General features: G+C 47.3%; 1 protein-coding gene across 1 annotated transcript; it reads right to left on the bottom strand.

The window, feature by feature from the left end:
- Positions 1 to 819: 819 nt before the first annotated feature.
- LOC128343694 (52 kDa repressor of the inhibitor of the protein kinase-like) lies at positions 820 to 2,667 on the bottom strand. Its single transcript, XM_053293128.1, has one exon. The coding sequence runs from the start codon at positions 2,665 to 2,667 to the stop codon at positions 820 to 822; it is 1,848 nt and encodes a 615-aa protein (XP_053149103.1).
- Positions 2,668 to 18,173: the final 15,506 nt, after the last annotated feature.

The raw sequence follows: 18,173 nt of genomic DNA, 5'->3' as shown, positions 1-18,173 counted from the left end.
GGACTTGGAGGCCTCCCCTGCCAACCAAGCAAAGAGCCACCTTTTCAAAGGGCTGATTCTCTTTATTGAGCAGAGGCAGTGCGGGGAAGCAGTTGGCCCTGCCCACCCCCTGCCCAGTAACCCTCCAGTGGCGGTGGCTGGTGTCAATCTTAGGTTTCTCTGTAGACTGTGAGCCTTTGGGGGCAGGGAGCCATCTTTATTCCTTTATTCTTACTCCACGTAAACTGCTTTGGAAACTTGTGTCGAAAAGCGGTATATCAATAGTAGTAGTAATAGAAGTTCTTCCACACCTCACCCTTCCTGTTCATATGTCTGTTGATCTGAGAAATCAGAGGACTCTCTTCCCCACCATGTTGAAAGCAAAACCACCACCACAGGCCCCTCAGAGCAGACCCCTCCACCTCCGCCCACTGCCATTCATCCCAAGAGCCACCTTGGTTGCTGGGATGTGCTCTTGTTTCAGCCCGACACGGGGACTCCTTCCTTCAACGCAATCCTGACACCAGAGGCGTAACTAGGGAAAACGGCGCCCGGGGCAAGCACTGAAATTGCGCCCCCCCGCCGCCCCCCCGCCCCCACAGCATACATCTGACTGACACACATGTATAAGAAAACTTTTATTTTAAAAATTAAAAAAATTACAAAAATTACCAAAAATTTCAAAATGCGATAAATAACCAAAAATGTGATAAATAACCAAAAATGCGATAAATAACCAAAAATGCGATAAATAACCAAAAATGCGATAAATAACCAAAAAATGCGATAAATAACCAAAAAATGCGATAAATGTCCAAAAATCCAGCAAATGTCCAAAAATCATAACTTGGCCCTCCTTGCTTTCATAGTTGCGAATTCGTCTATGATGCCATCAAAGTTAGTTTTTTCTGTTTCCTCTCTCTCTATGCTCAGCAGAGCAAGATCACAGAGTCTGTCTTGACCCATGGAAGTTCTGAGACAGGAAAATATCAGCTTTAACTTGCTGAATGATCTTTCACAGCTGGCAACGGAAATTGCAATGGTCAGCATGATCTGTACAGCAATGCGCAAATTGGGGAAGGTGGCGTCATATCCATACTGAACTATAAATTCGAGAAGCTGTTCCGGTCTTGCTACTCTCATGTCAGTCCGTGCTGCTAGCAACATTCTGCAGACCAAAATCTCGTCATATAGCGCCACATCAACATCAGTGCTGTACATTGTGCAGAAATTTTCACAGTTGTTCTTTCGGTTCTCTGTGTCAGCACCGTAGCACAGTCCCTCGATATCGAGAAGGAACCCAAACTTGGCATCAGTGTCATGCAGGCGAGTGAACCTCTCGCCCAGTTCTGTGTTAAGACGGTCGAGTGCTCCCTTCATGACTCTTTCCATCTCCTCCCTAGCTGTTAGCCCAGCGTCTCTTGATTTCTCACCAGGCATTCGTTTTTTCCATCTCGGACGTCTTTCAAAGTCGACATCCCATTCTTCACAGAGACGATGTCCTACGTCGAGTGCCTCACTGACCAGCACTTCTCTCTCACCATGGAAACAATCCTGGAGGGCTTTCAAATGCAGCGCAGCATTGTGGAAGTTCATTTTAGGATCCTGCAGCCTCTTTTGAACACTGTCAATTCGAGCGAGGATCTTATTCCAAAAACCCAGTAGAGTCAGAAATTCATAACTCAACAAGTGGCTGCGCAGGTGCTTTGCATCACTTCTGCTTTCAACGGTCTCATCTGCATCGTCTCTCATGTCCAGAAGAACTTCAAGTATCCTCTCCAGGTGGTTGTTGACTGGCTTCACTGCTTCCGTCCTTGAACTCCACCTGGTTTCAGACTCCGACTTAAGAGACACAGGCACGGCGTCTCTAAGTCTTTGCCAGCGCTGTGTTGAGCGAGAAAAAAAAGCATAGAGGGAATCAATGGTTCCAAAAAATGACTCCATCTCCACATCCTCTTTGGCTGCATGTACACCCACCAAGTTGAGTGAATGATTGTCGCAATTCACAAACACTGCCAGCTTGTTTTTCTCACGTATCCGTTGAGCAACACCACTTCTGTGTCCAGCCATCACAGCAGCATTGTCATAGCACTGTGACCGACAATCTTGCAGCTCCATTCCGTCCTTCTCTAACTTTTCCAAAATGTCTTTAGTCAAGCTCTCAGCATCCTTCCGGCTTAGCTCGATAAAACCAAGGAAGGACTCTCTCACACGGACTGTATGACTCTCATAATCAATTTCTACATATCGAACTACTTGTGACATCTGCTCACGGTGTGCCAGGTCAGGAGTCGAGTCGAACATGAGGCCATAGTATTTTGCTTTGCGAATGCCTCCCAGTATACTCTTGCGAACAGTGGATGCCATCAGATGGATGAATTCATTCTGGACTGCCGGTGAGAGATAAGAGGTGGATCCAGGATGACTTTCCACATGGGTCAGGTGCTCTTTCATGACTGGGTCACAAGTAGCCATTCGTTTTACTAAGCCAAGGAAATTTCCTACATTGGTGTCATATAGCTGAAGTGACTCCCTATGTCCTCGCAAAGGCAGGTTCTGAGTTGCAAGGTATTTGATGCAGTTAAGGATTCTTGTCAAGATTTCGCGCCACCTCTGCTTCTCCTTCTCAATCTGTGACCGAAGTTCCGCATCAATGAGTCCTCTGTTTCCAGCTATATTTCTCTCCATTTCTATCCACTGTGCGAAGCACTCCAGATGATTTTTAGCATTCTCATGAACAGGAATCCTTTCAGGTTTTTTCCAGTTTTTGAATCCACTTTCCTGCTCCAATGTGGACTGATGCTCTGATCGGGAAAAGAGAAGACAGCAGAAGCAAAATGCCGACCTCTTAGAAGGGGAATAGAGCATCCATGGGCGATCCACCTCCGCACCACAGCCACCTCCCAATCTCTTCCTGAACCAAGTCTTGTTCATCGCACGGTTTTTAGTTGGTAGGAAAGGCCCCTCAGAGTTCTGGAAATACTTAGCACCCAGCCTTATCATTTCTTCTCTAAGCATGTCAGGGATAACCGGTCTTCCAGTTGCCTTGTCAAACTGCAGAAGTCCGATGTCATGCCGCTCAATCACTTCCGGCCTAACAGTTAGAGTCTCTTGGTCAGCATCCAGTTCACTGCACATTGTGTCCTCCTCCTCCTTGGGTTCAGTCTCACTATCATCAGTAGACCCGACATCACCACTGGCTTCCCCTCCTGTCACGTCCACACTCTCTGTGGCAGCCTCGGCCTCCTCATCTGGCTGGACTCCCTCCTCCACTTGTGGCAGATGTGCACTTGATCCACCTTCATCTGGCTGGACTTCCTCCTCCACTTGTGCTGTCGACTCTGTGGGAGGTGGTGTGGGGCTACTTGTCCCGGGCCTTGCAAAGAATGACTCAAGGATCCTGCTCGGCTTCTGGGCTTCCTCTGCCTCCAGCCTCCGCCTCTTCCGTCCTGCAGCTCCACTTGCCTTCTTCGGTGGCATGATGATGTTCAAATCTCTAAGGGAATTCGTTCATCATGTCAACATCCCACTCTTCCTCCAAGGAGCCCTATGCCCTATGCACACCTATGTCTGCATTTGACACCCCTGGTTACACAATAATGCTTTCCAGTATACTGGAATTCTTGAGAGCCAGCACACCCCACAACTGTCTCTGTATTGAAGTCTGGGCGTAGCAAGTTTGTAGTGGGCCCAGAGAGACAAGATTTTGAATTCCTCCTCCCCCCCCCATCAATGCAGCTCAGCACATGAAGTCATGCAATATTAAACAGGACATCATCCAGTATTCTTGAACTCTTGAGAGCCAGCACACCCCACAAATGTCTCTGTATTGAAGTCTGGGCGTAGCAAGTTTGTAGTGGGCCCAGAGAGACAAGATTTTGAATTCCTCCCCCCCCCCCATCAATGCAGCTCAGCACATGAAGTCATGCAATATTGAACAGTACATCATCCAGTATTCTTGAACTCTTGAGAGCCAGCACACCCCACAACTGTCTCTGTATTGAAGTCTGGGCGTAGCAAGTTTGTAGTGGGCCCAGAGACAAGATTTTGAATTCCTCCCCCCCCCCCATCAATGCAGCTCAGCACATGATGTCAAGCAATATTGACTTCATTAATATCAAATTAATTCATTTACAATAAATCCCACTGCTTAACATCAAATAGCATTTTACTTAGAAAGGTTTGCTTCACTTACAGTTGGCTGGTTCAGAGCGCTGGTTTGTAGTTGGTTGTGTGCCTGCAGTTCCAGTCAGCAGAGGTGCTATTATTGTTTTTTGAGAGAAAATAGTATTTATTTTTTGCATTTCAATTTATTTATTTCTACATTCTATATCCCACTCTCCCTCCAAGTAGCCCAGAGTGCTGCACTACATACTTTGGTTCTTCCTCACAAGCAGCAACCCTGTGAAGTTGGCCTGTATCTCAAACAACAGAAAAGGTTTCAGCCTCTTTCTGATAAGTTGTATGACACACATGTTCTATGTTTACACCTAACATTCTCTATATATTGATAGTTTTAAAGGGGGAGAGGAATAAGTTTTTATGTTGACACATCAACATTTACCTAGTGTTTGTAAAGATTAATTTGGCTATATTTATTATATTCAATTTGTAAGGAACAGTGAGCAAAGTCTCCTCTCTCAAGATATACTGAGAGCTCTGGGAACAGATGTTTGCTATCAGTGCAGAAGGAGAAATAGCTGTAAAAAATTCCTGTCTTCAGACAGATGACCCACTATTATTTGAAAAAAACAATTCATTTTTACTAACTTTCATTAAGGTCTACTTCCTATAAAATGAAATGTCTATCATCTAATCAAAACTCAAAAAACAGCACCACAAAATAAACAACACCATGACAAAGAAAAAAGTAGCCATTGCCATATTCAGCTTGCATTCACAGAATATACATGGTTTTAACAATGATGGCAAATCACTTGAAATCATAAAGATACATCATGTTCCAACTAGCACAAATATACTACCAAGCAGCTGCTATGGAAGGTCCCTGGCAGAGTCTCCTGGTAGGGCTGGGAGAGACTCCTGCCTGCAACCTTGGAGAAGCCGCTGCCAGTCTGGGTAGACAGTACTGAGCTAGATGGACCCAGGGTCTGACTCAGTATGTGGCAGTCAGCAGAGGTGCTATTATTGTTTTTTGAGAGAAAGTAGTATTTGTTTTTTGTATTTCGATTAATTTATTTTTACAGTTTATATCCTGCTCTCCCTCCAAGTAGCCCAGAGTGGTGCACTACATACTTAGGTTTTTCCTCACAACAACCCTGTGAATTTTGAGTCTTTCGAAAGCAGCAGCAGCACCTTCTGTCTCGGCAGGCGCAGAGCAGGCAGCAGCATGTAACATGCCTCTATGTAAATGTCTATTAATCATAGAATTCTAGATATAATGCAGTGGGCTTGATTTCATTCTGTATTTCAGAAAGGCTGGATAAGGAACTGTGTAGCTTTCACTCTTCATTCATATTGTGTGATGGTTAGTGATAGCAAATTAATGAAGCTGGGTGTTGTTTTTTGGCCTCACTTCCCCATTATGATCAGTGTCATTTTAAAATATAAGCCCATTCAGATAGCCATGGGGGATGTAGAGGAGGAAAGCCAAACTGTATAAAGAATGAAGGGGGAGTTTTCAGAACTAATTGATGTTGTTTTAATTTTAGTGCTGTGCAGACATTATTGTAGGGAAGTGAAGAAGTCTTGAGTGCTTGGGAGAGAGAGAGGACAAACCACAGAACACTACCAAAAATTATATCCGTAAAGGATTCAGAAGATTTTTGGTAGCGTTCTGTGGTTTGTCCTCTCTCTCTCCCAAGCACTCAAGACTTCTTCACTTCCCTACAATAATATCTGCACTGCACTAAAAGATTAAAACAACATCACTTAGTTATCATATCATCTGATGATATGATAAGACATAGAGTGAGTGGCAAAGGAGTTACTATAAAACAAATGTGTCAGAAAAATGTCTACTTTTGTTACATGAAATTGAATACTAATTCCATTTTTATTACACAAAATCAGGTCTGAAATGCACTGAAGAAACAAGGTGCATCTCTCATGAAAAAGAGACTTCAATAAAAATACCACCACCACAACAACAACCAGGATTGAGATAACAGGGGAAATTCTCCTCTCTAAAACTGATGGGCAAATTTCTCCAATGTTTCTCCTTCATCAAGAGATGCATTCCTGAGTTGGAATATCAATACATGATGACAAAAAAGAACCAGTGCAAATGTTCTATTATGTGGTAAATTTGAATTTATCCCTAACACGTAGTGATTAGGGATACTTACAGACATACAAGTTAGAGGTAGTATCACCACTGAAGAATGCGCACATTATACTTAAGAAGTAGCTAAGGCTTTTTGTGAGCTCTGAAGCTGTAAGAGGTTTTGTCCATATTAATAAAAAAATATGCCCTTGTTTCAGTTAATTCAGACTTAAAGAGTCAGCATAAGCCATTTTAATTAGCAAACCACTAGTCACACAAACTGTCAATGCAATTTCATCAACACAATACATGTTCTGGTTTGAAAAGACTGCAAAACTTCTTAAACATGACAAATGTGAACCAACTGGAAAAAATAATTACAGAGAGAGGTATCTGAATCATGATAAAGAGTTTAACTTCTGTTCACTTCAAGTCCACTGTATTGCAAGAGAAATTTTTTGTTTTTTGTTTTTTTTGTTTAAAAGGTCTGAGTACAAAGAGATGAAATATACAAGCTCCCAACAGATTTATCTTCAAATGGCTCAATAGTATTTCTGGCATTAGAAGGATCATGTCATCTAAAGTAATCTCTCTCTCTCTCTCTCTCACACACACACACACATCCAGATTTATAGATCACACACACACACACACCCGATACCCACATTCATGTGTTCTTGAAGGAATGGCTATTTTGACCACTTCAGCCCCCTGTAGGGACACGGGACAAGGAACACTGCAAGTGGGGAGGGGGACAGAGCGCGCCCCCACACCAGCCAGCGGAGAGGAAGCCGCAGAGCAAGGCGAACCCACGCCTTGAGCTGGACCTGCCTAGCCCGTACGAAATCACACAGCACATCAAAGTGCAGTTTGCTTTCAAGCAGGAAGAGACTCTTGAATCATTTTCAAGCTTTGTTCTCCCCGGCTAATCAATTATTTACTTTGAATGCTGCCAAGCCTCCTGAGTCTCTCCTCTGCTGCTCGCTGGCTGGCTGGCTGGTGGGGCGAGGGCAGAGCAAGCCCGCTGGGCTGGCCCAGCCACCTGCGGCTGCCAGCCATGACTCTCGCACTGGTGGGCGGAGCGGCCCGAAGGGGCGCGTGCTCAGTCCTGCCTGCCCGCCGCTTCTGGATGCCGGGCGGGCTCCCTCCTGCTGAGGAGAAGAGGAGTGCAGCGCCCAGCAGCTGCGCGGTGGCCGGCTGGCCGTCGCAGCAGCACGCGCCAGCGGGCGGAGCAGCACGAAGGGGCGCGTGCTCAGTCCTGCCTGCCCGCCGCTTCTGGATGCCGGGAGGGCTCCCTCCTGCTGAGAAGAGGAGTGCAGCGCCCAGCAGCTGCGCTGGCTGCTGCGCGGTGGCCAGCTGGCCGTCGCAGCAGCACGCACCGGCGGGCGGAGCAGCACGAAGGGGCGCGTGCTCAGTCCTGCCTGCCCGCCGCTTCTGGATGCCGGGCGGGCTCCCTCCTGCTGAGAAGAGGAGTGCAGCGCCCAGCAGCTGCGCTGGCTGCTGCGCGGTGGCCGGCTGGCCGTCGCAGCAGCACGCACCGGCGGGCGGAGCAGCACGAAGGGGCGCGTGCTCAGTCCTGCCTGCCCGCCGCTTCTGGATGCCGGGCGGGCTCCCTCCTGCTGAGAAGAGGAGTGCAGCGCCCAGCAGCTGCGCTGGCTGCTGCGCGGTGGCCGGCTGGCCGTCGCAGCAGCAGCCAGACCGATGGTGGGACGGGGACCTCCGTGGGCAGTGGGCACTGGGCAAGGTCAGAATTGAGTCGGGCCTGAATCAGCTGGGCTGCGGGTGGGCGAGGAGGGCCCCGACCTGCCCGCTCTCGGTTGCTGCTTTGCACAGACGCCCCGCCGGCGCGCTCTGCACATGCTCCTCATAGGCACAGGGCGGTTACTGACTGTGATTGTTAAAGTTAAATAAAGGCTGCCCCCGCCTCGCCGGCACCCGGACCAACCAAGTCACAAAAATCACAAAAAAACACACCTTATCCCTCCTTGCGCTCAGTTTTGCTCTCTGTCTTGTTGTGCCGCCAGCCGGCCAAAGGTGAATTACTCCCCCTTTCCCTTCTGCTTCTTCTTGCCTTGGGCAGCAGCAACAAGTCCGACTCCCTGCCTCTTCGCAGACGCCGACGCATGTGCAGCACACGGCGAGCTGGGAGGAGGAGTCAGACACAGACACCAGCACGCCTGCGCGACTGTGCGGGGCGGGGACTGGGAGGAGTGCAGCGGCCGGCCGGCCCGCGGATTAATTTTGGAGACAGTGACTCAGTCAGTAGAAACAAAGACTTTGGAGTGGTCTGTGAGTGTGTGACGACGAAGATTTTAGTTGATTCAGCGCCCGCCCGCGGCGCGCCAGAGCAGAGCAGTGGGGGGGGAGGCTCCGGGACCGGGGGAGGGGGGAGCCACCACGCCAACACTTAAAAAAAAAAAAAAAAAAAAAACACTGCCGCGGACACTTTAAAAAAAACTTAAATTAAAAAAAGGAAAGCCAGGGGAACGGCGCAGGGGCACTTTGGCGCCCCCCACGTGATCATCCAGGGTGGCGCCCGGGGCACGTGCCCCCCCTGCCCCCCCTATCGTTACGCCTATGCCTGACACTGATTCTCACCTGAGGGGACACACATCACTTTGCTGGCTCTGCCCTCTGGCCACTGCTCTCTGCTCTTTCCAGAGTGTGGCGATGCTGTCACTTGCCTGCCAGGAGGCAGCGTGGAGCAGGTCGGTGGCTGCTTAGCCTTCTCCACTCTGCCTCTTCATCGCTGACTTTGGCATTATTCAGCGGAGGGTGGCGGAAGAGGCAGCAGCAGGATTCTCCCTCCCTCCCTCCCTCCCTCTGAGTCTTAAAGCCAAGAGCTGAAGCCCCAAGTGGAAGGAAGCTCTGAACAGCTGCCTGGCTTCCCTCTGGACCCTCTTGTTTGGGGAACAGCAGGGCTCTCCTTCCCATGCTTGGAGAGGAGGAGACCCAGTGGAAGTGAAGGAGGGAGGAGGCTACTGACGGAATAGTGCAGCTGTCAGCCACAGAGAGGCAGCCCCTTGTCTTCTCCATGCTGCCTCTCACCAGGTGCCCCATGCAAAGAGCCAGCAGCGATCAGCAGGGGGAAAAAACAGGGCCTTTCTTGTATCCCTAATCTAATATGGAGCCCTGAGGAACACCATATGAAAGTTCAGTTTTTGAAAAGCAACAGTCTCTGAGGGACACCATGTGAAATCTGCCTGTGAGGTCGGAACGGAACCACTGCAAAGCAGTGCCTCCCACGCCCACCCCCCTCAGACACTCTAGAAGGATACTGTGGTCGATCGTATCAAAAGCCGCCAAGAGATCCAAAAGGATCAACAGAGTTACACTCCCTTTGTCAATTCCCAATTGGAGATCATCCATTAGGCAGACCAAGGCATTCTCCACCCCATAGCCTTCCCCAAAGCCAGTTTGAAATGGGTCTAGATAATCAGTTTCTTCCAAAACTCTGTTCTGGGGCTGCCGACAAGGAGGGAGGCTCGGCTGTCTTGCACGCGGGACAGGGCCTTCTCTGTGGCTGCTCCCAGACTCTGGAATGCTCTCCCTGTGGCTATTCGCTCCTCAGTCTTGATCACATTTTTTAGAAAGCATGTCAAATCTGGGCTTTTTACCCAGGCTTTTATATAATTGTCTCTACTGCTGCTTCTTTGTATTTTGTATGGTTATTTTATACTTGTATTTTAAATCATATTTATGTTTTTATATTTTAGCTTAATATTTTAATTGTTTACTTGTATAGTCTTGTTTTAATGTTTCTGTGTGAACCGCCTTGGGATTGTTTGAATGAAAGGTGGTATATACATTTAACAATAGATTAACAAAAATATATGACTGGCTGGAGATAGTATAAGCCTTGCCGAACAAGGGTCAGAAGAAGAGGTGGTAGCTGCACCGTTTCAAGCAGCGTGTCCACATCCTCAGGAGTCACAAACTGAAACTCATCAGCCGAATCACATAAGAGGAGTCACTGGAAAGCTCTGTATCAGACATGGGAGTAATTGTGGGGTCTGAGAGATTGCAATGTATAGGACTTGAGGTGAGTCTTACTCCACTTGTGCTCCAGTTGTCTACCTTGCAATGCAGAAATGAGAAGAAATGGAAGGGGGTGAGGAGATGTAGAGGGGCAGGAGGGTAGTACTGAACCTGGTCTATTGGTGCTGAGCACGTCTCCTCACAGGTGGAAGGCAGCAGAAAAGCAGGAAGAAGGAATGACACGTGACATACAGCTACCATTCACAAGCTTGAGAACCAGTATGCAAAAGATCCGTATAGATTCGGATTCAGTTCTGATCCCAAGAGCAGGGGCTGGGCCAGGAGGACTTGTACTCCAGAACCTGCTTGGAGGCAATGCATCTAGAGGGGCCAATATTCAGGTAGAAGAATGAGTTCATGGATACTGGAGTTGGTCTGTTTGGGTGCACACCCAAGGAAGAGAAGTCTGGAAATGGCTTGAGTGAAGTGTATGTGCAGGTTTGAAGGGGTGACCTTCAACTTCTCTGAGAAGTGGGATGTCTCTTTCAGGTGGAGAGCGAAAGTTTTCTGAACTCTTAACAACTGAGTCCTCACCAGCTCATTAGGTTTACAAGTAGAGGGAGTTCCCTGTCCTAAAAAGGGCAAGTGGGCAACCATGATGGTCTATCTCAAGTGTTGTTTAGCTTTCCACAGCTGCTTGGATACCAACATTGCTCGCTGCTATAAGCTGCAGCTACATTGCTTTCATAGGGCTGTAGAGCTGACAACTGATATTATGGTGAACAGCATAGCCATTGCCTGATGACGTTTGAAGACTTGGGGAAGTCTGTTTCCTGATGTCTGCTCTTCAGAGTCACAATGGCACCAGCTTCTGGCCTGCCTTTGAACCCCAACATGAGTGACAACATGACACACTTGATGGTGGACTTCTCTCAGGAAAGGCACATGCTCCAGGCTTGAACGCTCATTGCCCAGATCCTAAAGGCGGCAACTGCAGAAAGAAACCTAGAGGAGGCAAACCTGGTCAGCATAGCTCCAGAGATGACTGACAGTCTGTCTACACAATAGAAAGGAGGATACGCTTTTCTGACAGACAAACAGCAGGCTGGACTGAAAGAACAGGAAACAGAGCGGGGGGGGGGGGGGGGGCAATAAAAAAGACAAGTCTTTCAATGTAGCAACCAGGAATGAGAGGAATAGTTTTGTTATTGATTCAGGCGCTACCCCAAATATCCTGAATTCCCCTCAACTGTGGATAGATTTAGACAAAAATGACAAAGTTGCTGTTTGGGTTGCTGATGGGAACAATAGTTATTCAGCCAGGAGAGGACCTGCTGAACTGTATTGTAGGCAATTTGACGGGGAAGTTGAAAAGATTTTGATCCAAGATGCCCTCTTAGTCTCTGATATGGAGAATAACTTGACCTCTGTGGGACATGGAGTCAATCAAAGTTGCAAAGTGACTTTGGAGGACAAAGTTTGCTACATCACCAAAGATCATGATTTCATGATGACAGCCTATGTGCATGCGTAAAGATGTGCTTTTTCAATTGGACTGTGTAACTGAACAGACCAGGCTTGCAGCCTCATGCAAACACAAGAACTGTTCTACCATATGGCCTAAAAGACTAGCACATAGGCAAATACATGTGATAAAGGAGCTTGGGGAAAATGGCCTTAGTAAGGACCTTAAAGTGGAGTCATGCAGAGAAGCTGCCACAAGGGGTCAGTGTTGCTTTCTTAATAAAGGGGTGAGACCCAGCTTTTCTGCACAGAGACAGACAGAGTCATAGCATCCTTTGGAGCTCATACATTCTGATGTCATAGGAACATAGGAAGCTGCCATCTCCTGAGTCAGACCATTGGTCCATCTAGCTCAGTATTGTCTACACAGACTGGCAGCGACTTCTCCAAGGTTGCAGGCAGGAATCTCTCTCAGCCCTACCTTGGAGAAGCCAGGGAAGGGACTTGGAACCTTCTGCTCTTCCCAGAGCGGCTCCATCCCCTAAGGGGAATATCTTACAGTGCTAGTCTCCCATTCATATGCAACCAGGGTGGATCCCAACCTTCTCCCAACCTTGGAGAAGCCACTGCCAGTCTGTGCAGACAATACTGAGCTAGATGGACCTATGGTCTGACTCAGTCTATGGCAGCTTCTGATGTGTTCCTAAGTACTTGCAACTCAGATTGCCAGCCAAAGCAATAGACAAGACAACATCTGAATGATGGCTTGGGCACAAACCCTCTCTAAAGCATGTCAAAATGTTTGGATCAAAAGCTTATGCATACGTCCCAAAGGCCAGGAGAATCAAACTCAACCACAAATGCGAACTGGGAGTGTTGGTTGGATATTTGCATGGCCCAAAGGGATAGAGAATCCTTGATCCTACAAATGGAGAGGTCAGGATCTGCAATGTGGTGTCTTTTGAGGAGAGACAAGGGCCAACTAGAGGTGATGTGCCAGAACTTGTGCCAGAGATGCAGGTGAAAGAGGAACCACGTGAGTGGAGTCTCATGATGCAAGAGCCAGACAATGAACTCAAAGAATCTGTGCCACAACCAGAAGGAGGTTCAGAAGGGGATACAGATTCAGAAGGGGCTGCACAGCCTGAGGCAGAACTGAGGTACTGCTAGAGGCCCAACAAAAGGGTTGCACCCAAAAGGTTCTCACTTGTGACCAAAGGAGGAGAACTACAAGAACCCACCACATGGTGAGAGAAAGAAAATATGCCAGCTGACACAAGGTGAGACTTGGACAAAAGCAGCATTCGAAGGAATTGATTCCCTGCACAAAAATGAGACTTGAAGACTTGTGTCAATACCCACAGGAAGAAAGACTGTGGGATGCAAGTGGGTCTTCAGAGTTAAGCAGGATGCAGAACAGGAGGTAGAGTGCTACAAGGCAAGGCAAGTAGCCGAGGGATACTCCCAGTTCTATGGTGAGGACTACAATGGGACCTTTGCACCACTTGTGCATACACTTCAATTAGGACACTGCTCAGCGTAGCAGCAGCTAGAAAGATGCAAGTTGAACATATGGATGTAAAGACTGCCTTCCTTCATGGGGAAACCGAGGAAGACATCTACATGCCACAGCCACCAGGCTAGGAGGTACCTAGAAAGAAGGGGCTTTTGTCGAAACCAGAAAGGAGCATCTATGGCTTCAAACAAGCAGCCAGAGTGTGGAATGAGAAACGAAATCAACTGCTACTTAAGGAGGGGTTGATGCAAGGAAAAGCTGACCCCCGCCTATATTCCAGATTCAGAGACAATAGATGGACTTACATCCTGCTTTGGGTTGTTGACTTGATTATTACATGTGAGGAAAAACAAGACAGCCATGAGACTGTACAGCACCGGAACAAGGAAAGAGAGGTGAAGGAACTTTGAAACATCTCCTATTACCCTGGCATACAAATACAAAAGAGAAGGGGATGGGACATTCCTTCTCCACCAGAAGCAGAAGATAAAGGATCTTCTCCAATGCCTGGTAGCTTCCTTGGTGCTTTGCTAAATAATCACAAACCCCAACAACAGCCTCCTTGAAGTGAATGACCTTCACTGGGTTTGTGTATGTGTACTTGGTGAAATTACAATGCAGCAACCACATTGTAAATCTCCACAAGCCCATTCTAAGGAGACATGGAGAATCCCAGTGTGATTGTCAAGTTGTACACAAGGCTTCTGACTGTTAGCAACAAGATGGAGATCAGATCCTAGGAGGCCGTTTTCAGCAACAGTTCCCTGGTGACCACCAGTACCAGGTCTGACCTTTCACACTCTGATTTGCTTGAAGAAAAGTTTTTCCATATATGGGCAAAGCTTAAGTACACCAAAATAGACCTGGGATAACAATAGGGCTGGCTCATTATAAGAGAATAGCAACTCCCACTTGTATTGTGCCCGCAAAGATGCAGGTCTTTGATTAGAACATTGAAGTCCACTCCCCTCTTCCACAATCTAGTGTGATTTCGGTGCATGACAAGCCACACCAAATAGTTTGAGATGTCCCATGTGCAGCCTGGCTTGCTCTGTACAGGCCTCTGCTACAGGGTAAACTTGTCTCAAGCTAGTTAGATGGTTGTGAACAGGTTCCAAAGCCCAGCTTTCTAGATCATATGGGAGTTTTGATGCTGACCATGAAACTTTGATGGAAAGAGAGAGAGAGAGAGAGAGAGAGAGAGATCCAACTCTGCACAAGAGACTCCCATGCTCCTTTGGAATTAGGTCAGAAATTGCACTTACTGTAAAGAAGCTACTATTATTAGTGTTGGACATGGAGTCCCAGTGCATCGACCTTTTGCACTAAGCTCTCCTAGTGACCCCTTGGGGTATTGGGAGTAGAGGTAGTTAGTGAGGGTCTCCATACCTGTCCCTGCTTGCCTCTACTCTATGGCCCCTGCCTCGACTCTTCAGGTATTTCCAGTAAAGAGTCAGTCCACTTCCTTAGAGAGTAGATGGAAACATCTCTCTCTCCCTTCCTATTCATTATGTAGCTGATAGATAGGACTAGGTCTTTCCTATCTAAATGTACTTCACCAATAAATCTTTTTAGTTTAGATTGTACAACAATCTCCATGCGTGTTCTTCTAATAACGGCAACAACTAAACTCTCCACTCTACTCTGTAACTGGTGTGGGTAGCTTCCTTTTGGCACTTTGCTAAATGATGACAAACCCAAACAATTGGTTCTGCTGTGGAATACATGGACATAGCAAAAAATTAGACCGTGAGTGTTATGAAATGACCTCAGAGGTTATTTCCAGTCATCCTCATATAGTGCGGATAGTTTCCAGGTTCTGTCCAACAGTGCAAAAAGTAGTGAAGTCCCGGGGAGCAGCGAAGTACGTGCATTCGGAGTTGCTGCCATCAGGGGAGATCCTGAGCTGCACCAAGTCCACATGAATCAATCCCAGAAGCAACGGATCAATAAGATGCATAGGTATGTTGTGACATCTAACCATAACCACATTTCATAACCACATGCTGAGAAGACAGGGATCTATCTATCTATCTATCTATCTATCTATCTATCTATCTATCTATCTATCTCAGGAGTGGACATGAAAATCTTGCAACGAATACTAGTGAGTGGATGCGTTTTTGACCACATTTTGTCTGTTCCTTTTGCTCTTTTGGTTGATGTTGTTTTTGTTTTGTACTGAACGTGTGAAACAACTTTTAATTCAACTAATTACAAAGTAACATTTCTTGTTATAGCTAAAGGAAAATGATAGCTTCTGTTGACTCCACCCCATGCCTATAGGCTTTGAGACCTTTAAAAAAGTTTGCTTTTGCAACAGAAAGTTGGAAGGCCATTGTGGTAGATTCAGTCTAGAACACACAAGTCGACTTTGTGGCAGTGGTTAAATGGGTAATTGGCTGGGAGATCCATGTCTCGTGTTAGCAGCAGAGCTGATCCTCCCAGAGGTGCACCAAGGTAATTTGGGCATCCAGACCACCCAGCTGTGAGCCCCCACCCCCACCCGAGGCTCCCCAAAACCTCCTATGGGGGGCCCACGCCACCAAAGCTCCATTAAAAAACCAAACAAAAAACTCTTACTGTGGCTGAGGGGTGGCTGCGAGGGGGGCGGGACGGCATGGAGCAGTCCATCTCCCTTCTCTCTCTCTCCCCCGGCGGTGATGGGGTGGTAGCAGGAGCCACACTGGGCTCATCTGTTCGGGCCAGTGTCTTTAAGCAACTGAGATACACGCCTGTGCAGTTTAGAGATCGTCACAAGCCCGTGACGTTACTGGTGGCAACTCAAGTTGTTCGGAGGGCAACTCAAGCCATGATATTGTTCAAAACTGAGCCGGCTTCATCCAGGTCAGGGTCTCCTTGGAAGTCAAACTGGTGCTGCCCCACTCCATGATGGAAAGATGTTGCAGAAATGGAATACAGAAGCAAACAACTACTTATTTATATCTCATGTTTCAACACAACTGTTCTCAAAGTGGTTTACATACAAAAAGGAGAAGAAAGTGGCCCCCTGTCCCCCAAAGAGCTCGCAATCTAAAAAGAAGCACAAGGGAGAAGCTAGTGCCAGTCACGGAAGGAATGCTGTTCTGGAGTTGCCTAACAGAAAACCTGAATTGGTCATAAAGGTCTGGTGCCAGCTGTCCAATGTCTCGGCATGAAATAAAGAGGGCTTGGTGCTCGCATCACCAAGTTCCATATGTCCTCTTGTCTAATCAAGTGCTGAGCCTCCAGCAGGATTGTAAACTGAGAGCAGGAGCAAGCCCCAAATCCAGCCCTATGGCCATTGGTGCTCCTGTGGAGACAGAGGGGGAACCTTCGTGGACCCTTCCCCACCCCACTGCCGCCTCAGACAACTCCCCCAGAAGGGGTAGGGTCTTAAATAAATAAATAAATAAATAAATAAATAAATAAATAAATAAATAAAACTCATGAGCTGGGCGGGGTGCGGGGTGAGGGGGTGCCGAACTGAACTGGCCCAGTCCGTTCCAGGTCCAGTTCAGACTCACACCGAACCAAACCAGCCAGTTCACACCAGCTGTGCACACCCTTATCACCCACAAGGTTGCCAGATTTTGTGCAGCTGCTAAGATCCGTCAACAGCTAATTTTCATCCCTTCATCCCAAAGAACTCAATGTGCTTATCCTCAAGTAAGTGTGCATGTGACAATGTCTGTGACTCACACACAGAAGCAGATGCTCTCTTGTCCCTGGGGAACGCATTGTAATGGAGAGACCTCCATTACAATGATGTAATTTACATTACATTCAATCTTCTTGATGGAGATTGAACATTCGGGAGGCAGGAAGTTGGTTGTTTCTACATGATGTATGTTCTGAATGGGGAAGAGTGCCCAGGAGGACTGGCATATCGACCAGTGTTTCTGATACAGCAGCACATGGCAGTAGATTTGAACATTCCTGAGCACAGAAGAGGTGGGGTGAGTGAGCACGTACTTAGACAGACACAAATTCACTCATACAGAGGGAGAGCCACAGATACAGATACACTCACATAGTTGCCTATGTTTGTGCCCCTCCATTGCAGCATTTTTCTTCACACACACACACACACACACACACACACACACACACACACACACACACCATCGGTGCTGTTTTCATGACTGCTGACACCACTGCAGTGACTGGCTTGCTTCCCCCAAAGTCTCTTCACAAGAAAAGATGGGCCTGTGTTTATCCATCATTATCCATCAGTGATGCTATGTGGAGGGGAGGGCGAAGATCCCATGAGGCATGCAGAGATTCATTGCATGTTGCAAAGAAGGAGGTGGTGGTGGGTTGTCATTTGTTTTGCTGCTGCATATCTTTTGACTTTTTCTCTGAATTGTGTACAGAATGCAGCATATGTATTTAAAAGAAATAATAATGTCTCCTTGCACTAATTTGAGTGTTTTATATTATACCTCTCTCAAATGCACAAAAGAACACATGTGCACACCAGCTTTATAATCATGTTGCTACATTGAGTGGCGATGTCATCATAACACGGCATAAGAGGCGGCTGCCCAGAAGTAGCCAGCCGCGGCAGCAGAGCGGTGAGGGCAGCAAGTGGGCAGCTGGGAGGGTGATGGAGACCACCCGCCTGCCAGCCTGCTCGGACAATGGGCTCTGCCCAGCCACCTAACCACTTACCCAGATGACGGGAGGCAAGGGGGCCAAAGGGGGCAAGGGGGCCAAAGCCAGACTTTGTCTGGAGCACCAGTAATCCATGGCCCAGCCCTGCAAACAGCTCTTTTTCAATTAATTAGAAAAGGACCATGTTTGAGAAATCACTTTGCACAAGAGGCTGTTTCCAGGAGTAGATGCCCAGATTTTAGGATTAGTGGGATCTGGGAACTACAGTGTTGGTGACGTTTTTGGTGAATATTGTGCTTTGAAGATGATGTTTCTTCTACCTTCTGATACTTATTCTGTCTCCTTAAAAAAGAGAGAGAGCGAGAGAGAGCAAAGAACAATAACAACAACAACAACAACAACAAACAATAGTAG

Source organism: Hemicordylus capensis, chromosome 2 (assembly GCF_027244095.1).
Source record: "Hemicordylus capensis ecotype Gifberg chromosome 2, rHemCap1.1.pri, whole genome shotgun sequence".
Classification (NCBI taxonomy): domain Eukaryota; kingdom Metazoa; phylum Chordata; class Lepidosauria; order Squamata; family Cordylidae; genus Hemicordylus; species Hemicordylus capensis.
The sequence above is the reverse complement of the archived record's forward strand: the minus strand, read 5'-3'. Positions and strand labels throughout refer to the sequence as shown.